The sequence below is a fragment of the Apaloderma vittatum genome, unplaced genomic scaffold, assembly GCF_000703405.1.
Source record: "Apaloderma vittatum isolate BGI_N311 unplaced genomic scaffold, ASM70340v1 scaffold11842, whole genome shotgun sequence".
Lineage (NCBI taxonomy): Eukaryota > Metazoa > Chordata > Aves > Trogoniformes > Trogonidae > Apaloderma > Apaloderma vittatum.
This window is the reverse complement of record NW_009703131.1, coordinates 1-23,574: the sequence shown is the minus strand read 5'-3', so window position 1 is coordinate 23,574 and position 23,574 is coordinate 1. Positions and strand designations below refer to the sequence as shown.

General features: G+C 40.1%; 1 protein-coding gene across 1 annotated transcript; it reads right to left on the bottom strand.

The window, feature by feature from the left end:
• Window positions 1-170: 170 nt before the first annotated feature.
• MPHOSPH8 (M-phase phosphoprotein 8) lies at window positions 171-19,273 on the bottom strand (the record flags this gene model as incomplete). Its single annotated transcript, XM_009864520.1, has 13 exons — window positions 171-689; window positions 1,564-1,647; window positions 2,292-2,419; window positions 4,472-4,626; window positions 8,062-8,216; window positions 10,145-10,231; window positions 11,004-11,144; window positions 12,286-12,374; window positions 12,461-12,586; window positions 13,026-13,259; window positions 14,372-14,468; window positions 17,386-18,240; window positions 19,118-19,273. Coding segments are annotated over 13 exons (2,349 nt in total), but the record flags the coding sequence as incomplete, so codon positions are not given.
• Window positions 19,274-23,574: the final 4,301 nt, after the last annotated feature.

Sequence of the window (23,574 nt, the reverse complement as noted above, 5' to 3'; positions counted from 1 at the left end):
GTCTCCACTCCTGCCTGCAGACCCAACTGTGTGCGCTCCACGGGAATCCCCCCAAGCACAACAACTGCCTCCTCCCTGGGACACAGCATCAGGAAGTTTCAAACCAGAACACAGCCCTCAGCGACTCAAAGTGAAATCTAATGCAGTGACTTTGAAGTGTGATTTCTGCCCACAGCTTCAAGAATATGACAGTTCTGCATTTTACATAGAAACGTTACAGTTCGAGTAAGTAGAAAATTTTAGTTTACAAATGGAAAAGATCTTTCTATTACAAAAGACATTTCACGTAGTTACCTTAAATAGTTCTTATATGCACCATTCCACATTGTGGAAAAGCTGAAATATGCAGTCTGGACTCCACAAGTTAAAAAGAAAAACAGAGTTATATGTATTGGCACAAATACTTACATCTACATCTGTACAAAGTAAAAAAAGCTGACAACCCTGTCCTGCCAGCGCAGCGTGCTCAGCTGCTCTCCAACACACACTATCCTACGGGGCTGCCAACGAGCGACAGCAAGATGGGAACTTAGTCTGAAGAGCGTGGTGCCAAAAAGTTCCAAACTGCTTTGTCAGTCTCTGAACAGAGGAATCGGAAGTACATCCAAGGAAGTGTCAGTCCGCTCAATGCGCTCACAGCTGTGAGGTCACTGCAGCTGCACTCTGTACGCGCCAATCAGCAGCTTCACCTGGAAAAGCACACGGAGGTTTCATATAAAGACTGTTCCCATGTGACCACTGTGTTAAACACTTCTAAATAACATCAGAAAAAGCACAGAATTGCTAGTGGCTGAGAAAGAAAAAAAAAATTACGATCTACATTTCATAAAATCAGTTTATAGTAGCCCTCCTGGAATGTGAATGGCTTGTAACAGGACCCAAGTAGAACGCTCCTGCGTTAGGTGGTGGATGAACAACTGAGCCCCAAATCCAAACTAGACAGACACATCTACTTCCATCCAAACAGGACTTCAATGCCTTTTTTTTTTTGTACACAGTAAAACATTTAAGAGTACAAGTTTTAAATCTGAAGATGTAGAAAATGTACTGGTTTGTCTCCCAAGGATAAAACAAATGCTACAGGAACAGGATCTCCTATTCATCTTGCAACACGGGGTGGGACTACTGCCCACACCACCAGGCTACAGAGACTACGGGCAAGCAGTCTGCATTTCCTACTAGATGTTCTCCTAAAGACACAAGCAAAAATATCTCTATGCAGAAAAACCAACTGAGGCTCCATGTATCTGTTAATCATTCAACTCACAATGCAGATGGGGAAAACGTTTAGCTGTAACATTATTTTACCCCACTGCATGAATTATTCTGACTGCAGCTTAAAACCACTTGATGATGATAACTGACACCTTGGTGATGTTGGCAACATCCCTCAGTTCTGCCAATGCCAAGGGACAGAACTGGAACAGAAAGGAACTGGGATGAGGGGACAGTGGAGAGTCCTTGGCTTCACATTTCCAACACACAACCCGAAGCACTGAGATTTTAGAAGAGTTACTGCACAGCAAATTAACATGCACATTTAACTCTGAAAGTATTTTGTACCTTGGCAGTAGGAGCTTCCGCCAACCGTATGAAAAGCTTGTTAAGGCCTGCAGTAGGGCTGAAAGAATAAATAAAGTGACTATCCTAAAAGGAAAAAGAAAATGGATGAAGTTAATGGCAGGATATGGCTGAAAGTGCTATTAGTGGACTAATAGAACGTAACATTTTCACTATCCATTTTTTGAAAGTTGTGTTTACTGCAAAGACCCTTTGATGCAACCACAGAAAAAACAAGAGGACTTTAAAACTGCAGAATAATGCATTTAATAGATTTTAAAAAAAAATAATAAAACAAAGTTAATCATTAGGATGTAGGTTGTCAAATAAGAAATTGAGTCAAAAATTTGAGAGGCTAAGTGAATTTGAAAAATGAAGGAGATTTCAATTCAGAAAGACAGAGTCACAGAAGTGTTGAGGCTGGAGGGACCTCTGAAGGTCACCTGGTCCAACCCCCTGCTCAGGCAGGGCCACCTACAAGGGGATTGTCCAGGACTTTGTCCCTGCCTTTTAAGACATACATTTTTATGAAGTCTAGTACACATAAGGTTTATAGTTCCCTGATATAAGAAGAAAAATCACATTTCACTTTAGAAAACGACCTTATCATGATAAAATCGCCACTCATCATCACAACAGTCAAAATCAAAATTAAGGCACCAAGATTTCCCAGGCTGTTTCATAAAGCCTTTATAAAGCAGTTTTATAGTCAGTTATATGAAAAGATTTACCAAAAATACAGGGAGCTGGAATTTGTCGTTTAAAACCACAGCTTGTACACTGCATGGTCCACAGAGCCGAGCAATGACTTCTTTACCAAAGAAATTTGCATGGAAAACAAAGAGAAGAATTCCAGATCCTGAAAGGGAAGGCAATTCAGTTACATGAATTTGAAATGAGATCATGATTTGGAACAACTGCATACACTGAACCTCTGAAGGCAGTTAGGTACAAATCTAGGTACTGTATCGATACATTAAACCCCAACGGAGTATCAAAGCACATCCTGGGCCAGCACATCCCAGCACAGACCACAACAGACTCGGTGACTGACTTAAGGTCTTTTGGCAGCAGAAATAATTCTGTGTGGCTACTGGAAAGGAAAGCAAAACGCATACATCAGTCCTTGGTATGATTCACCTCTGTGCTTTTAGGTTTACGTAAAGAGCATTACAGAGCTGAATGTGGTTTGGGTTGTCTGTTCTCTTGGTAGAGGACAACTGAGTCCAGGCAGTCACAGATCTTTATGAACTGCACTGAAATGCTATAAGCAGCAATCTTCAGTACTCACAAATGCCTCAGTTTAATTCAAAAACTTCTTATCTAAGGTTCCTTAATTCTATAAAGGACACCTATAATCAATAACTGGAAGACTGGTATTACAACTCTTAACCAGAAAAACAGACAGACACAACCTCCTTCAGTCTTAGTTTAAGCAGTATTTCACTGTCATATTAATGCATTATTCTGAGAAAAATCAGCATCAGTAGATATCTCCCTGATACACTGTCCTGGTCTGAGCTAAACAGAACCAATTCTGTTCAGTGATTTTACGCTTCATCTCAGTCTCTTCTGAGGGGCTGCACTTTCTGAAGTTAACAGCGTGGTTTTGCAGACAGTGTGTGCTACCAGCAGCGATAACGCCTGATGCTCACAGTGACCGCCAGGGATCGGGATGCACACAGGCTCTTGCTGATACTCGCTCCCCTAGTGACCAAGGCCACTGCTGGCTCTTGTGTGCCACGCTGGGGGTGGGGGGAAACAAAAGGGGTCACAACGAAGTGAAAGGGTGCACCTCTGGTGAGGAACAGACAGCACAGGTGACCCAAATCAGACCAACCAAGTATTCCATTCCATATACATCACACTCAGGTTAAATCTGAGGACTATAAATTGGGAGTTAAGCTCTGTTTAATGGCTGCTCTCCAAGGAGGAGGACTCTGCCTGATCTTCTGCCTTTGAGCCCGATACGGAGTTCCTGAATCCAGCTCCCGTGTCTGGTTCCCCATTGCAGCTGAGCCTGGGGCTCCCCTGGTGCCGCCTGCTCTGCAGCATCAGTGGGGATTGCTATTGGGTGAGGGGGGAGCTGGGCTCGATATTGGTTTTGTATGTATTTTTATATCTTTCAATATTTTCTTATTAGTACTGTTGCCTTCATTAAAACTGTTTTTCTTTTCCAGTCCCTAAGCCTCTCTGCCTTACTCCCTTTTCCCCTTTGAGGTTATCAGAGAGCATCAGTCATTCATTTAATGGCCGGCCCAGCCCTGACCCTCAACACAGATTCAAAAGGTGATCACAAATGACTCAACTAAGCCAAGCATCAGAGATTCGTATCTGGATTCCTGAAAGAACAAAGAAACATTCTCAAGTATCTTGGAAATCTGATTTTTCAAAAGGTCCATGGGCAAACCAGAGTTGATTGATGTTGGCTTCTTTTCTGTAGTATTTCTGTTACGATAGGGCTGTGACTATATCCCGAGACTCCCGTGCATTAGGTACTGCCTACAAAACAAGATGATCCAAGGCAAGACTTTCTGAGTATGCTCTCAGACTAAATTTTTTCCAAAATTCTAAGGTAAATTACTCCTTTCTTATAATACCTGTCACTCAGCTAACATAACCTGCACAAAGCTAACACAACCCATGATCAAAGAAAATATTTTTTAAAAAAAATAAACAAACTTCACCCATGATGCATCAAAGTATCCCTGTTCTCCCTGTGCTGCAGAATCAGAGCCTCTTTCATGTAACATACTGCAGTAAGTCATAAAAATAATTTCACATAGTAGATACTTTAATACATACTTAAAAGGTGGTTTCTTTAAAGAAAAACAAAAAAGACAAAAAAAGACAGAAAAAGAATAGTGTATAAAGAAAAAAAAAACAACCACCACCACAACAAATCTCCTACCTTCTGGCACATTTTGCGGGGGGTTATAGTTAAAATCTGTAGAAAAGTCTGGCCCTTCACAGAGACGATGACAAGCAATTGGGAAGACTGGCTCCAGCAAAGCGAGACGAGCTTCAAAATAATCCCGAATGGTATCTTCTGCTACTCTTGAGAGCCTGAAAAACCCAACACACGAGGCCTTTTACTTTACTAGACACAGATTTAGTGAGGGCTGATGCAAAAAAAGGATTCCAGATCACCTGTCTGGATTCCCAGCTTTCTGGAGTGAATGCCTTCATCACTAGCACCTACACATAGATGAACCCCATGTCCCGATACTTTGTTAAGAAAACATTTCATCAGCGATCTGCTTGTGAAATTCATCCATCTGGTCCACAAAAGTAAAAGTATAAACAGCAAACAGTTCTCCTGTGTGGCTGATTTATCAACCTGACTGCAATACAACAGATAAATAAACAAGTAAGTCACTTTCTTATTTTACTGGCAACACTACTGGGAAAAGGCAGTTTCCAGTTAGCCAATAATGCAGTGAAAAAGTAGCAATACTACCATTAAATAGTCAAATTATGTTTCTTCCTTTGTTTTTTGGATTGGTAAGGGAGGATTTAATTTAAGCAAGCAGCCCACCTTCAAAGAGAGACCACATTAACCAACAGTATTTGGCACCTTTACAACCAGGTTACTAAGTAATCCTCTTCAGAAAGCTGTTCTGAGACAAATGGGTTTTAAACACTTTTGCAAGGTGAAAAGTCCTGACTCTCAGCTTTACAGCTTTTTAAGTAATTATTCAGAGCACACTTCCCCTCCATGCTAGCCAAGACGACCATCTGCAAAATCTAAAATTTCAGTGTTTGATCAGAAAGAAACCACAAGAATTGCCACAGCAAAGCAAGCCAGGAAGCCCATGTAGCCCAGTCTCCAGACACCAGACAAAGCTGTATTAAACATGGGAAATTAAATAGTTGTCTTTTTTCAGTACACTGTCCTAGTTTTCAGCAATCTGATTTAGAGGCATCCAAAACTAGACACTGCAGCCAAATCGCACCTCTCTTTAGATCTACTTAATCCCTTCTGAAATCCCTTGCATTTGTGACCACAGCATTCTGCAACAAGAAGATCCACCGTTCAGTTTTTCTGTTAAATAAAAATATTTCTCCATTTCAAACCTGTCAGTGTCACTTCAGCACCAACAACCCCCAGCAAAGCTACAGGCTTGGTGAAGAGCAGCTGGAAAGCTGCTGAGCAGGGAAGGACCTGGGTGTGTTGATGGACAGCATGAGCCACAGCAGGGTGCCCAGGTGGCCAAGAAGGCCAACGGCATCCTGGCCTGTATCAAGAATTGTGTGTCCAGCAGGAGCAGGGAGGTGATCACTTCTCTGTCCTTGGCACTGCTGAGGGCCACACCTCAAGTACTGTGTTCCATTTTGGGCCCCTTACAACAAGAAAGACACTGAGGTGCTGGAGTACGTCCAGAGAAGGGCAATGAAGCTGGTGAAGGGTCAAGAGCACAGGTTTTATGGGAAGCATCTGAGAGAACTGGGCTTGGATAAAAGGAGGCTGAGGGCAGACCTTACCACTCTCTACAACTCCCTGAAAGGCAGCTGTAGTGAGATGGGTGTTGGCCTCTTCTCCCTAGTGAACAGTGAGAGGGCAAGAGGGAACGGGTTCAAATTGGGAAGGGAAGTTTAAATTGGATATTAGGAAAACCTTCTTCACCAAAAGGGTGTTGAAGCATTGGAATGGGTTGCTGAGTGAGGTAGTAGAGTCACCATCCTTGGATGTGTTTAAAAAACTGCTGGATGTGGCACTTCAGGAGGTGGTTTACAGAGGAGGAGGTATATAACAAGAGGTATATAACAAAGAGCAGGCTATAACAAGAAAACACTCCTTTTAGCTTCTATCTGCTCAGGACAGAAGTTTGATGCAGTGATCCACAATACCTCAGACAAGTTTTACAGTGCACTGAAAATACTGGCATCGGAATGCTTTCCTCCCAGTATGAAACTGGATCAAAACACACTAGTTCGGCAAAAATCAGCAGCACAAAGTCTGGCTGGAAACCAGTCACTACTGGTGTACGCGCAGGGTCAATACTTGGTCCAGTCCTTTTAATCATGACCTGGATAACAGGTGATGAGACAGAACTGGGAAGAGAGGCTGATGCACCAGGCGGCCATGCTGCCATCCAGCGAGACCTCAACAGGCTGAAGAAGTGGGCCACCAGGAACCTCATGAAGCTCCTACACCCGGTGAGGAACAACCCGAGGCACTGGGACATGTCAGTTGGGAGTCACCCAACTGGAAAGCAGCTTGACGAGAAGGGTCCTGGTGAACACCAGGCTGAACATGAGTCGGCACTGTGCCCTTGCTCCAAAGGCGCCTCCTAATGGTATCCTGGGCTGAATCAGGCAAAGGAGCGGGTCAAGGGAGGTGATCCTTCCCCTGCACTTATCCCCAGTGAGACCACACCTAGAGTACTACATCCAGTCCCAGGCTCCTCACTGTAAGAGAGACATCGACATGCTGGAGGGAGTCCACTAGTAACTATTTAAAATAGAATATTGGCAGTACTACAGCACGTATCAGTGACCATTACAAGGCAGTTTCGGTCAAGACAGATTTAGGATGCTAGCTGATGGGAAACACAAAAGATCAGAGACAGAAAAGAGATTGAGTTGGACTCCAAACTACTTGTCTTCTATAATATAGATAAGTCTTTAGGAAAAAATCATCATAAAACAAAAAAAGGATCTTGCACTGAGATGGTGTTCTTCCAGCACTAACTATATGCGTTCAGTTTAAAATTGCACCTGCTGCAGAGTCTCCTCCAAGTTTAGAGATTGCTGGTTATGATTTTCTGCCCTGATATGAGGACTTGGAGGTATTAGGTTAATGACTGGATTCAATGACCTTAAAGTCTTTTCCAGTCTAGGCAATTCTGTGATTAACTATCAATAAGCTTTGAAACTGACATTTAAAGAACTTGCTCCTTCTCTTTATGTTTGTCTCCATTTGGCACCCACATTCATCAGCTTGGTATATTTTTATGACATGAACACTTCACATATCACATACACAGCACTGCTCTTCAGTCATTGTTTTGCACAATTAAGATTATTTCCACCATTTACTGGCATGAAAGCTTTTCCCCTGGCACTCTCACCTCCCAGCTGACATTTAACACCACTTCTATTTGCCTGCAGTGACTTTTCATGGTGTTTGTTTGGTGTTTTTGTCTTTTATGCTTTTTACCAAGGTATTTTACTTGGCATGCCCCAATAAGAGTTTACATTCCACTGTCCAGTGGTACACACTATCTTCCCAATTGCTCTATGTCTGGTTCAAGGATTCTTTCACTTCCAGTAACTCCCATGTTCTCCTTTCCATCTTTTTACTCAGTGTTTCATCAAGTGTCTGCTAATTCTCTTAGCTCACACAATTTTCCTCTCACATTTGAGTTAGCTTTCTGCCCAAGTCAGTTGTTTTCTTTCCTGAAAATCTCCCTCTCTTCCCCTTGACTTAAACCCAAAACTGCCGTGCCTAATACAGTAAACTTCACCAGAACAAACCTAAAAGTACAATTTACTCACGTTTCCAAGTGACTCTTGAGTTGCTCATACACCAGCACATTATTACATTGTTTAGCAAAATGCAGTGCACTGTTCTGATGCTTTGACAAAATGTTACAGTCTGCTCCGCTTTCAATCATAAGCCGCACTATATCGGAATTCCCTCTTTTACAGGCCTGTGCATAAAGCGAGAAGACGACAATGATAAATCCCCCGTTAGAACAGAGCATAACACTGGAGTAAGTAGAACTGCAGAAATTAATTAAAATCCAACATTACTTACATTCAGAAAAAAAGTTCATCTGTTTGCTGTGCAAATGCTAACACAGCTCAGAACTCGGGAACACACTCCATAAATATTTTATCTTTACCCAGGTAATACTACACACCTGGCCCTACAGAAGCAGCAACACTCAGGATTACCAAGGGGACTTAATTAAAAAAATAATAATTAAAAATAGACAAAACAAACTACAGCAGTTCTGTGAAAACATCTAATCTCCTGGAATTCAGTAACTGTAAACTATCTTGCAATTGTTTACCTGAATAAACGGTTTTCTGCTGAAGTATTCAGAATCCCTAAAGTAATACTTCCAAGTACCTGTTTCTAGGAATCTCAGCTCAAATGGTACTTCTGGCATGCAGTAAATTACCATAATTTGACCCAAATTTTTATTTAGCTATGTTAGACAGCCACTGCTGCCATTTACCTCTGTCTATGGCTGTTCAATGTTACTTAGAGCAAGAATTTCAAGGCATGTCAACTGAAGACTTGACAAAAGCACAAGAAAGTCTGAAGAAAGTTTTACACTTAAGAATGCCAACATATGCTCTTGGTCGCTTGTTTTCAAGTGCTTTACTTCGTCAAATTAGGGAAAGGCACAAGAGATAAAAATTTCTATCTTCATGAGAGCTTTCAGAAGTTAACTTCTGAAATTTGTCTCAGCTCTGAACTTCCAACTTGTGCTTTCAATCCATCACCTTCCATAAGTAAACCCACTGCCCATCCTCCAAACAACAAACCCACAAAACCCACACACCCCCTGAGAAAAAGGAATTAAGTGCCAAGACTTCTTCTCTTCCCCCTCTTCTTTTAAAAAACATCATCCAACTTCTAAGGTTAAGTAAGAGTGACTTGATAAACACATTTATATATGTTTATCCAAGCATGCCTAAACTTGTTGCAGTAAGTTACTGGAAATTAAGACCCTACTCTTTGAATCTGCACAGCAAAACAAGTATCTGGAATAAGTCACTGTAGCTGCCAATTAGAAAGTATGTACAGCTGTGAATCAAATAACAAAACCTTTAAAAACAATGACGGTCAAAACTGAGGTTCATGGATACAGCCAAATTATGAAAACATTTTGTACTGAGGGGGCTAAGGAAATCAAAAGCGTGTTATTTTCTTTACAGAAAATGTGAATTCCCCACACTTGTTAAGCTTTGCAGATGACAGAAAAGAAACAATACCACATCGCCTTGGACAGAAAGGCTTTTCTAATCTCTTCTGCAAATAACTGCCCTAAACACTCTCTATAAATATAGCAGGTTTATCAGGAAGTAGAAATTTGGTGAAATTATTTATTATAAACAAAAGAAAAAGAAAAAGAGGAGTGCAGACTGTTCTAAGGGTCTTGGAATCTTCACATTACCACTAAACTAAAAAATTCCTTGGTGATGGGGTAAGTAAAGGTGCAGAAGAGGCCGTGGGAAGGAGACCAGTTATTTTACCTCTGCCCTGCAATGAAACAATAAAAGTCAACCACAGCAACACCCAAGTAAAAGATTCTCCTTTCTAGGACTTCTCTCTTCCTACTGACTAGATTATTTAAGACAACATCTGCATTTCTTTGAACCAAACAACAGAAGTAGATGAGCCACATTCAGCACTGTATGCTGATGGCATCTGCATTTATTGTTAAGATACAACAGTTCATTAATAAAATCCATTAAGAAATTGCCTAGAATAACTGAGAGTAGTATTTGCATTTCAAATACAGTACATGTTCCCTAAACTAATTCTACAAATATGCTTTTATGTTTTATTAGTTTACCAAAAGCATTTACTACTAAACTGTGCCAGGACAAACACTGAATTTACCTTCATTAAAGCAGTTTCACCACTGCTCTGCTGCATGTTCACATATGCCCCAGCTTCCAGAAGAATAGCTACTGTTGTTAGAAAATTCTGAAAAAAACCAAATAAATCACAAAACCACAAGACAAGTAAGTAGAAAAATATTCTGTTTTTGTTTCAGAATACGTGAAATTTATCTAAAATCCATCTGTAAAATCCTAAGCACGAGGCAGGACACATGACACAACACAGCTTTCTCCCATGGCTAATAAAGAGCAGTTCAGACTCAGGCAAGCAGATCACCGTTAAGTACTTACAATTCTTAGTTTCTTCTACATCTAGTAACAGTGAACAAGAAGAAAACAGTATGTTTGCATTAACCACCAAACTGGAATCAAGCTCCCTCTTGGCCTTTTATCTACTGCACACAGGAGAACACACGAACCAACCAGGCCAAAAGACTGCACTCAGGAAACATCTAACTCTCTAGTCCAGTTTGTCTTAGGTTGAGAAGAGCTTGCCACCGGCTCCATCTCCCAACTCTCAGACAGTAAATCCTACTTAGTCAGAGATTTGTTCTCAAGGCCTCCCAAGTTTGGATCCTGTGTAGCCAGAGAATGTAACAATCAATTTTATCACATGAAGTCCACCCTCTGTTACAAATTCAGAGAAATCCTTTGCCTCCACTTTCCCTCTAGGGAACCTATGATGATATTCTCTCCTGAGGGTAGGGTTTTGTGATGAGAATTTATACTACAGCTGCTGAAGCTAAGGCCCTCTTGTTACAGTGTACCTTTCAAGGCATCATCCAAGTGAAAAAACCAACTTGTGCCATTTTCAGATTAAAAGAGCCAAGAACCACAAATACAATAACCAAGCCAACCTTTTCAGCTGCATGTATCAGTGCAGTTGTCCCATTTTTCTGTCTACCATTAACTTTAGCTCCTTTCCTGATTAGGATCCGGAGAAGGTCATCGTGCCCACCAGCAGCAGCCAGCATTACTAAGGTCATTCCACTTGGGTCCTGAAACAAGAATCATTGCCATTTTAAAAAAACAACTAAAAACCAGAAAACAAACCAAACAATTACCAAATACACACACCAAACAAATACCAAATCAAGATAAATCAAAGTGGCGTGACAAACGCTGCAGGGTGTTTTAACAGGTTTCACAAAGATCGTCCTCCCTGACAAAAGAGTTCACATGTACACAGCTTCCAGATACCAACAAACTATCACCTCCCACTTCTCTCGTCCACGGGTCTCACGCTCTGAGCCCTGTAATCTGCAAAGCCTGTAACATTCTGAGGACCAGGTTGCGAAGGAGAAAAACCAGAACGAGCCAGGAAGGCAGCAAGGTACTGAGTGTGGGGAAGGCAGCAAGAGAGTGGAAAAAGAAATCAGCAGCTGCTGGAGGAAAACCACAGCAGCTGAGATCTGCTGGTTTGGAATTTTATCAAAGTATGAAGGGACTTCCCTGACTGGCCAGTCTCCTCACTGCTTCTTGTGCTTTCCATCAGACACTACAATTCAGACAACACATGCTTGCCTCATTTGGCATCTTTTCTTCTACACTACAGAAGCTGCAGCATAACGTATAGTTCTCAAAATGCTACATAATACAAGTACACAAGATTGCCAGTGAAAACACTGATACTGGAAATTGTAATCTTCAAAAATGGAACTTTAACAGGAAAAATAGATCCCTGAAAGAAAAAAAAAATTAAGAACACAGCTGATGAAGAACTAGCAGGAAACTAATTCTTCATGGAGTGAAGTGGTCCTAGTTTGTCAAACAGAGTACTTGATTTTTTTTCCCCCCACATATAGATGTTTTACACAGTTTAGCCACTTGACCTTATGGTTATCATCATTTTTTATACCATGTAAAGTTCTAAATTTCATATTTGGTTAAACCCAGTGGGCAAATCTGCTGCAAATGCAGCTACTGTGATGCTCCTATCACATTTTTTTTTTTTTGGAAAAAATGGGTAACAAAGACTGAAACCTCAAATTCCAGACTCCCATTTCTCACCTTATAGGGTTTTTTCCAAGTTGAGACAGAGATCTGCTACTAGCAAGATGGGAAAACTTTTCAAACAATCCCAATTTGTACTCTTCTATCCCCTATGCCCCCCAAATACTTCCACTGCAGGAAAATTACCTCTTGATCAAGATTATAGTCCTCATTTGAAGAAAGTGCCATCTTTACTGTCATATAATCTCCACTTTTAACAGCATCCCTCAGAAGAGCTAGAAAATAAATTCAATGCAGTTATAGGGTGTTACACTTTTAAATGCCAGCCAAGAAATATCCCTTCCTTCCAGCAACTACTCACCACTTGATATTGGTTCTGTGGACACATGATTCTCATCTTCTCCATCAAGATGCTTCTGAAAGTCTTCTAGTGTCAGCCATTCTAACTGCATGTCCATACCCAAACTCAAGACTTGTTGCTTGCCATCTATCACGTATTTGATTTTATGGGAGAAAAAATGTAAAATAAGTAAACAGTAACCTAACTTCCAAACCACTCATTCCTTCAATGATCAGCAGCCTAATATACCATTATTCACTCAAACAGACTCTCAAGTCAGCATTGAATGGTTCCAGACAACGAAGGTTACGTTACAAACAGATGTAAAACACTTTTACTCGAAATTAACTGTTTATTTGTTGTAATAAATTTGGCTGGAGACAGGAGATAGAGAACACTCCGCATTACTGTAACAGCAGAAACATGCCGGAAACACACCGAAAAGTTATCAGTGAGTTTCAAGAGAAAGCATCATTTCAGCCTCCTATAGAGACAAGAACTGGAGCACTGAAAGATGCAAGTAGGACTAAAGAAAATATTAACTGCTAGTACTCAACTTCCCCCTGCATTTGTTTCTACTGCTCACCAGAGTTCTCCATCTGACACACATCCACCACTTCTCGATCACCTTCTGCAGCAATGTAAGTCCATGTATTTGTTTCATCTCTTATGCTCCTCCTTTCCTTGTACACCTTGCTGTCTTTCGATTTTAGTTCTTCTATGAATTTATATTCTAGTGAAGATTCCTCTCTTTTGCAGTTATTCTCAGAATATTCACTTTTTTCTTCTGAAGCTACGTTTAGCAAGATGTCCGTAAAACCTAGAACATTAAGACAGTTACCAAAAGTGACTACTTGAGCCACTAAAGACTATTACATAACAAAGTTTAAGTGAGTGACAAGAGTCCAGTTAGTAAATGTCTGTTCTTTCTGTAAGTTAATCATTGCCAAACTGTAGGAGCAAGCTTAATAACATAAGTCAAAAGCTGTGGAGAACTAGTTCACCTCCAGCTACCCTGGCAAGTCTGAGTTCTGAATGCTTTCAACACAGTACTACCTTCTTTTTAAGAAAAGCAGTTTTGAATTATGTGTAAATTACTACTTTGAAAATATGGTTCAGTATCTGTGACGAACAGGTAAAGGACACGTGCTGTACAAGGAACAATAATTAATCATTCTGTTACTACTTAAGCACCTGTGCTACTTTCAGTGGAAGATGTTTCTCTAGCAACAGCTATTAGAAGCATCACAGCTCCTCCTATACCCATTCACAACTATCAAAGGTGGAGCTACCTAGTTTTCCTCAGCTCATTCTCAGAGTACTGTGGGAATTTATCCTGCGTAAAATCACCCAGAAGTTGACTGTGATCAAGAGCGGTAACATTAATAATCCATTATACTACTAAGAAGAGAAGTACAACCTAGACATTTTTCTTCATGTATCAACCAGTTCTGGTGATACTTTAAGGGTTGTATAATATACCTCATTGCTGTGGCTAAAGCAAGAGGCAAGAAGTTTGGCTGAGGGGAACCTCTACTGGTTTTCCTAAACATACAAAATGTTTATTCACCAGGTGATCAGAACAATTCTGGAAACTGCCAACAGTTGGGTGAACTACTCTGAAAAAAGATTACTGTTACAAGCTATAGAAGCATAGTTGACAATATTAAATGAAAAAGGGCAAAATCTTGTCTACAGAACACTAGAGACTTCTCTACACTTCCATGCTTCATATACAGAAATACATACAGCATTCCTACACAGCGTATATTAAGAAAGCTATTAAATAGCAGGCTTTTGCTTCCTAAAATAAAAGTAGGAATTCTTGGTCTTGGTACGTGTTTCAAAACTATACAATATCTGCTCTTTTAGAAATCAGGAGAATATCCTGAAGGATCTTTCCCCTCTCTCTTTTAAGCAGTTAACACTTACTTTTTAGGCTCTTTTGTTCTTTTCTGCACTTTTCTTCTTTTTCAGACTCTTTTTTCTGAGATTTTTCTTTTGTTTCAGTTTTCTTTACTTCTTTCTCCTGAGACCAAAGATCAAAGTGGCAAATGAAAAATAAACTTCTTTCAACACTCTGATGACAAAATATATATATAAAATTAATACTACAGAAACCTGTACATAACAGACTTGTGGACATTTCTAAGAAACAGATGAGCTGTGATTTCAGTCTGTGAAGGCTTCTTCCATAAGAGAAGTGGTGTTATTTCCAAAATAACCCAACTTCAACAAGCTACTTTATGGCATGAGGTGTAGAAATGCCAAAACCAGCATTTTGAAGGTAACTCAAAACAATGAAATTTGTTTGTTCCAAATACTGAAGCTGAATAGAACGTAATTATTTCAATGTATTTAACACTTCTGTAGCATACTCAAAGCAGTTATGATAGCCCTGACTTGAACCTTCACTGAGAAAACTTGTCATTTGTATGCAGAACGTTCCAAGTTTTCCAGTTTATGCGTACAGAACATTATGGCAACCGTCATTTGAAAGGAACCCACACTCAGAGAAATCTACCGAACTCCACCATATCTACACAGATTGAATTTAGCAATACCCAGTATCATAGAAGAAATGTGTGGTAAATGGAGATATATAATCCAATTAATCAAAACAGAATTCAACTGCCTACAGCAAAGGTTGCCTTTCTTCTCATCTAATCCTCTCTCCATTCAACCAGCAAATTCCAAACTGGTGAGTAGGTGAGACAAGGCTCCTTGGCATGGCTTTGCACCAGCTCCCGACACCAACCCGGCGCATGGAATAGCACTGGCTTTCTGAAAAACTGCTTCAAAAGACGTCCCCACAAGAAATGCAGACTTAATTTATCATTAAACGCAACCACTTCTTTGGTGTAGGAAAAAAAATCAATTAAAATAGATGAATTTGGTGTACCATAATGTGTTAGCAGAGCTGAGACATTTAATCATCTTTCTCAGTCTCTCCCCACAAAATCTCAGCTTTGATCACTGACAGGATTAACCAGTAGCGCAGACAAATGTTAATCCTGGCAGATACCCAGCATTCAGGAGCAGACCCATAAACTACTAAAGGTATTAGCAGATATTTGCCACACAGAAGGGCTGTTAAAATCAGAAATCCTGAATTCTATTCCAGATTTCCAATACTGATCAGATGCAAAATGTACACTTCACATTTATCTTTGGAGATAATTGAATGGAAAGAATGGAAAGAACTGACTCTAAGCAGAGAATACTGTTACTAGTACAAATTGACACAAGTGTTCCATAAAGAAAGCTACCTAAGGAAAGTCAGGTAGCTGAAACATACACGATGATTTTATTTGAAAAAAAATAATCTGCTTGGGCCAACAATTTATTGAAGCCAAAAAACCTCCAGAACTCTCCACCAAACCCACTCATGTAAGTCATCCACAAATACTCTGGAGAATAACTAACCAGTTACAGAAAACATGGTTTAAGCCTCCTGGAATGAAAAAAAACATAATTAAAAAAAAAAAAAGAGCAAAATGCCTTCCTTGCTTCCTCCGTTACCTTGGAGCACGACCTTCCATGGAGCACGACCATCAGACAGGTACACAGAAAACCTACTGAGAGGGCTGGCTAAAGAGCCATAAGCAAACCGACTTTCACCTGTTGCTGACTTCTTTGTGTTTGAGGTGACAGATTTTTTATACTACTGATAAATAAAACAGAAACCCCAAGATTTATCTGATTACCGTCATTGATGTCTCTTTTCTATGAATGCTATAGCCTTGAACTACAAGAAAATACTTGAGTAATAAATGGCCATATCATTTCAGTTACCTAATGAACTTTTTGAAACTAGGCTATGCCTGATAGCAATTTCTTAGCCATGCTTGTAAAACCTTTTGCCACTAAACTCCTTCAAAGCAACTATTTTATTTATTATTCTACTCCAAGATCTTTCCACATAATTAACCCCAAAATCAACTTCCTTACGTTTAAAGTGGCTCCTCCACACAATCTTAAGCAGGGGACCACAGCTGAACCTACTGAAGAAACTTGCCGCCATGGAACTGTGGCCTCAGAAGTTGGATATAACCCACTAAGTATCAAGGTATTTTGGCTGCAATTCTGTTACAAACCAGAAAGGGCTTTCCCTAAGCAGCCAAAGTTTTATGAACTACAAACTGTATTAGAATAGTCTGAAGCAGCTGAAAGAAATTTTATTCTCAGAAACATTCCAGAAATATTTTTTCCATTAGTTTTTTTCTTTCACCTTTACTATCCTGCTTTTCTTAAACCACTACTGTATTAAATAAGGAAAAACAAATATTCCAGTATTTGCTTAGCTTATTTCTTAGAACAGGTACAACATTCGTAATTAATACAAAACCATGTCATAAAACTAAGCATTTTCTGTAAGCGCTCCAGGAATTCTAACAAGACAAGCCAGCAGCACAATTATCTGGGAGACCTGGGTTTAGAAATGATTTCAGCATTCCAATTCTCAGGCAGGTGCTAACAGATGCCAGGTATAATGGAGTGGCTGGCTTTCAAGAGAGACCAAGTGCATGTTTTAGTTCAAAAGTGCACTTCATTGCGCAGTGTTGGATCAGCAGTCGTTCAACTGAATGACTTACTCTCGAGTAGAAAAAAGTCAAAGCAAGGCAGCTGTCGAAGGTGGGGGGAAACAAAGGTGAATAATGAGAGCATGCTTTGGAGAAACAATAAACTTCATTCTAAGCACACATAACAAACAGAAGAACATGCATACTTTCATACTTAAAGACACTCTTCTCCTGATGCATGCCCTCTGCTATGGTGTTCAGATCCAGGAATTTTTCAGTCTCTCCTAGACATTGTGCGGAAGGCCTCTCTTTAGCTTCACCCAGCTCATTATCTTTCCAATCAGCCATCTTTTCAGATATCTGAACCTCAAAGATGTTTGATTTAATCCCCAATCCCCACCCCAATGCCTTAACACTGCTTACCTCCCCAGGTGAATCAGTGGACTTACGCCCTCTCTCATCAGTGCTCAATTTCAAACCCTTCTGCACTGGTGACGTAACAGGTGACACTTTCTCCAGCTCTCCCCGTACCATTTTTAATTTTTCCTGACTTTTCTGCTTTTTGTGCAAGCTTTTCTTCTCTGAATAGCCATCTTGAGTTTCCACTTTTTTACCTTCCTCTTTACAATCTTCCGCTTTCTGAATTTTTTTCTTCTTTTTTCTAACTTTATTATCAACACTATCATCTTCATTACTTGCTGATTCATCAAGTTGTCTATCAGTGATAGAATCTCTTTCAGCAATTTCTTGTTCCAGGCTCTCTTCTCCACTTACTACCTTTTGCTTCTCATCCTTATTTTCAGAATTTAAGTCTGAATTTTCAATATCAGTTCCCTGAAAAAATACATCATCTAGAGTACTTGATTCTGAGTCAAACTGAACATCGCCATGCTTCTCCTTCCGTGATTTTTTATTTTCTTTAGAGTCCTCTTTAGATTTTATTTTTAAATCTTTAACTTCTCCCTTCTTTTTCTTGATTTCTTTAGTATCTTCTTTCCTTTGCTTCTTTGGGTCCTTTGAATCCTCCTTGGTTTCTGAAGTCCTTTTTTTCGGTTTTGAATCTAAAACCAAAGTATCTGAGGAATTTTCACATTCTGTTCTGGGTTTTTCTTTGAGTTTTGCAGACTTAGATTTTTTCTTCTTCAGATCATCTGAACTTCGATCCTCTCCATCTTTTGACTTCTTCTTTTTCTTCTTTGGTGAAACATCATCTTTCGTTTCACTTTGCCAGTCACTGTCAGATTCTGCTTCAAATACATCATCGTTTAGAGACAGTTTCTAAAAGATAGGGATAAAAACGAAAATATTTCTCTGTTAAACTGAATCACTTTGGTGTAAAAATTGGTAATGGTGGTGCTCGGGAAATGCAAATTTTTAAACACTTTAATCTTTTTAACGCTGCAAGCATCATTTCTCATTGCCAAACTATAAAATCTGTAAGTAAAATTCTAGCTCACTTATCTAAATTACATTACTAACTGCCTGGATGAGAATCAATACATAAAAAGTCAGGTAAACCAATCAGACATACAACAACCAGGCTCCAGAACAGAACAAAATCTGAACTATCTTACATCAAAAACAATCAACCTGATTTTGTAAAAACCTATACATTTCCCAGAAGTAGGGTACCAGTTCTCAAAAACTATTCTTACGCTTCAATTTCAAACTGAGCAGTTAAAAAAAGAAAAAGCCATATGCTGCCTTCTCGCAATTAATTTTACGTACTTTTACCTTACTAAATTTAATGCCTAGCATGCAAAAATTCACCAATCTGCTATATAGAACAGGAGGGTGAATCGAGCGCTGCCCAGCTTCACTGGCAAGACATGCACATGGGTAAGGAAAGGCAATTACGCGGTCAAAACCAAACTAAAATGACCATACATAATTTATCGAGTCCCATTAAAAACTGAAATAAAGTTTAAATAGATGTACAGTCTACAAATAAAGCTGCAAATCAACAAAAATATGTCTAACTAGAGAGCAGCAACAATGTTCAGTTTCACATGAAACAACACACTTGTACAACGAAGAGATTCTTTAAGTCTTCTTAAATCCACATCCCAAATGTTTTCTTCTCTTCCCCCCATCACTAGAAGAGCCCAGATAGGAAACACATCTTCAGTGGAAGATGCTGGAAGGTGAAACACACCTGTATGTCTTTTTTAACAGGTTTAGGCTTATTGTCCACGATTTTTTTTCTGAATTCAAGCAGCACTTCTTTGCAGTCTTCCAAATGAACTTCTGGTTCCCAGGTATCATCATCAGAGGTATATCCTTTCCACCGTACTTTGTAGAGAATTTTACCCTGCAAGAAAAAAACCCACAACATTTAATATAATACAGCATAGTATTGCATCATCTACACAATTCTTGGGGATCTCAGAGGATACGTCATTTTATGTATACAGAAATTAATATAACACTAGTTCAACCCAATGTTACCATAAAAAAATCCAGAATTATTTCCATCTGCATCACATACTGAACTATGAAGGTTGTAAAATGTTTCAGTAGTTGGAGTGGTCTTATCTAAAAAATTTTTATTATCTCAAATTTCTTCAGAACCACAGCTACAATGTACAACTGATAATTTCCCAGCCCTTTTAACTAAATAGATTTTCTGACAGTTATGAAAGTTGGTGGGGTTTTTTTTACAGTTTTAGTATTTCTTCCATAAAGATTTCAAGCTCTAAGTTGCTTCTCTTTGTTGAAGAAAATTATGTAAAAATCTTCAGATTTACAATTCACCAACACCATTCACCTAGCTATATGCTGGAATTTCTAACTTGTTAGATTTGTATTCAATGACATTTTTGAAAAACTGAAATACCAAAAATTAGAAAATAAAACAAACAACACCAATGAGATCAAGTTAAACCTAGAAACAAATCTGAGTGTGTGCAACTCAGTGGAATTAAGTTACAAAGATTTTGGTAAAAAATTACATATGAAAGCTCTAGACCAATTGTTTCAACAGTGTTTAACTTCACCACAGCATGAAATTATACCTTTTAGTCTCTATTAGCAAGGGTTTCACCATTTAAAAAAAAAAAAAAAGGCATTTCACCAAATTCTCTCTTGCCTTTCTCCTAAATAATCTGAATCCTTCTGTTTCTCATGATGGACTTCTTTCTTGCTGAAATAATTGATTGATAATGCTCTGAGAGATCCTACACTGCTAACCAAGCCTGGAGAAGGAAAGCTTCAAAAGAACTGCCATTTGACACTTACTATTAATATGTATTTATATGCATTTATACCCATAAATTTACATTTTTGCCTGAGTACCATTAACTTTTAACCAAGTATATACATATGTCATTGAATTTTAGCAATGAACTGTACTTGCAGTCTTCTGCATTTTGCTTCGCAGACATATAAATAAATATTCAGATATATTAGTATAATACTACTTGTCTTATAATTTAGCTTAACCATACACCCTTGATTTAGGAAGTAGTTTTCAAAATCATGATCACCTGTCTCTCTCTCTTCTAATGGGGTTATTCATGAAGTAAATGACTAGTAACTCTCTTATTACAGTCACAGAACAATTTAGGTTGTAGAGGGATCTCCAGAACTAACAAACAAAACGCCCTGCTCAAAGCAGTGCCAACTAGATCATGCTGCTCAGGTACCTGCAAAGCCAAGCATATCATATCTATTCAGATTTCCCTGTGTTCCACCTTGTGTCCACTGCTTCTCTCATCCTTCCACTGTGCACCTCTGAGAAGCACCTGGCTCTGTCCTCCCTAAAACCTCCCATCAAGTAGATATAGACACCACTACAATCATTCCTGATTCTTTTCTGATGGCAGAGCAAACCCAGCTCCGTCAGCCTCCTGTGCTCCAGCTAAAGTGTCTTGGTAACCCTTCACTCCAGTATGCCCACATCTTTTCAGTCCCAGGGAGCTCAGAACTTGACACAATACTCAGGATGCATCTTCGCAACGCTGAGAAGAGAGGAAGGAGCATCTCCCTGGACCTGCTGGCTACACTCTTGGATACTCTTGGCCTCCTTCACTGCAAGAAGTGCTGACTCAAGTTCAGCTTCCTCATCTGTGGGGACTCCCAGCTCCTTTCCCACAAATTTGCTTCCTAGCCAGCTGCCTGTCACCTGTCTGGTGGTACTGCGTTATGTCATTTCAGATGCAGAACGTCAGATACAGCTGCAGAGTTACTGTTACACCCTTATTAACTCAGGTACAAAACGAGTTAGAAGACCATTCTTTATTTCATCCAGCTTTCTCAATTAAATAAGTTTAATGCAAACATAAGACTATTTGGCTGTTGAATCCAACATCCAGTACATGGAGAATGATACAAAAATGCAGCTTAAGCAAAGGCAGATCAATCATCATACTAAAGATACATACACAGTCTTACACTCACCTGTCAACATTACTTTACTCAATACTGTTATGTTTTTCCTACGTGACACTTAGAAATAACAGAACACTTCCAAACTTTTTTATACTGCTGTAGCTTCTACAAAAACTAGTGACAGGCTAGAACTAACTCCTTTGCAAAAAGGTATCACCATGTTATTAAAGAGCAGAGTTAAGGTTACCCATTTCTACCAAGGAATGTTATAATTTGCATGGGAGTCTGTTGTTTTACTAGCATTACAGTGCAGTATGAAAGGCCTTCTACATATACTGAAAAGAAACATTTCCAAATTTTTATTGCTTTTTCTCTTAAGCAGGATGTGCTATTGCTTCATTTAAAACCAAACTCCCCAGCCCACGCCCATCTCAGGAGCGCTCTCTCTCACGCTACCACTACTACCAGCTCCAGCACCATCAGGATTGTGAATGAAAAGAGCTTCTCTGTGCAGGGCTCTCCGGATCTCTCACTTCTGAGATCGTGACACAGGAACATACCAACTGGCTTTACGCTGTGCTGGACAGTGATTGACTTTTTATCTGCCTGGACTTTGTATTAGACTTGGAAACCTGTGACCTGAGAACCACTAGTCTAAATCAGACCACATAAAATATACTCTGCTGAACGTAACACACACCTTCTACCAGCCATTTCAGAAGTTAGGACTGCGAACACTTGAGTATCTGTCTTGCCCTGTATTTCTGAAGGACAGCCGCCACTGCAGAGCAACAGCAAGGTGACCCGATACAATCAGCCCACGCCACAAAGCTACAACCAACACGCCCCAGGTAAGGCACGCACATACAGTAAAGCTGCAGGTGCTCCAGCCTGGAAACCCACAGCTCAATATGTGCTGCAAAACGGGCTACTCGGAGGACGACCGAAAGAGGGGATGTAACACACCCTTTCACCAGCACGTGCCAGTCGCATTTTTAAGAGGTGTTTGATGCATTCTGGTACTTTAGAAGAGTGTGGGATGGTATGACTCCCATCCCCACCAATAAATCACAGAATGTCAGGGGTTGGAAGGGCCCTCAAAAGATCATCTAGCCCAGCCCCCCTGCCACAGCAGGATCACCTACAGTAGGTCACACAGGAACGCGTCCAGGCGGGTTTTGAATGTCTCCAGAGAAGGAGACTCCACAACCTCCCTGGGCAGCCTGTGCCAGTGCTCTGTCACCCTCACAGTGAAAAAGTTTTTTCTAGTATTTTTGTGGAACCTCCTATGTTCCAGCTTGTACCCATTGCCCCTTGTCCTGTCACTGGACACCGCTGAAAAGAGCCTGGCTCCATCCTCCTGACACTCCCTCTTGACGTATTTATAAACATTAATGAGGTCACCCCTCAGTCTCCTCTTCTCCAAGCTAAAGAGACCCAGCTCCTTCAGCCTTTCCTCATAAGGCAGATGTTCCACTTCCTTCATCATCTCTGTGGCTCTGCACTGGGCTCTCTCCAGCAGTTCCCTGTCTCTCTTGAGCTGAGGGTTCCAGAACTGTACACAATATTCCAGATTTTAAGTTCCACTGGCAGAGAGAGCATGGAGAGAAAGGAATGCCCTTGTTTTCAAGCCTGATTTCTTATTCTGACCAACATTTCATACAGACAAAGCTACAATTACTGTATTATCTTAGGATTATTGCAATTATTGTATTATCATATGATGCTTAAAGCCATCAAGATATCTCAGCCAAGATACAACCTCATAACGACAGCATCACAAAGACAGAAGAAGTTCTTGATTTGAAGGTTCTTCAACCTAGGGCTTTCAAAAGCCTGTTGTTTTGCACTCGACAAGCAGAATTCTACGCTATTATGTACCTGCCAGAAGCCTAAAATAAAAACCACGAATGAGTTAAAATAAACAGTTTTCAGACACAAAATAATGAAGAGAAAATGCTATGTTAGGTGTTTGGGGGTTTTTTCCCCTCTATTTGATGTTTAGTAAATTTCAGAAGAGCTTCAAGCAGCTTTCAAAGAAGGGAGAGGTGAAATTTCTACCTAAACAAAGCCAAGACCCCTCCCAGCTCGCTATTTTAACCAGAAGCCCCTCGTATTCTAAAGACGCCTCCACACATTTCACAACCCAGCAAACGCAGCCTCACCAAACGCACCTCGAAACCACCTCCAAGCTCCCCCATTATCAGCCCCCCAAAACCCCCTCGTTTCTGCCCTTTAAAACACTTCACAGAGCGGAGCCCTGGGCCCAGCCCCGCGCGGCCC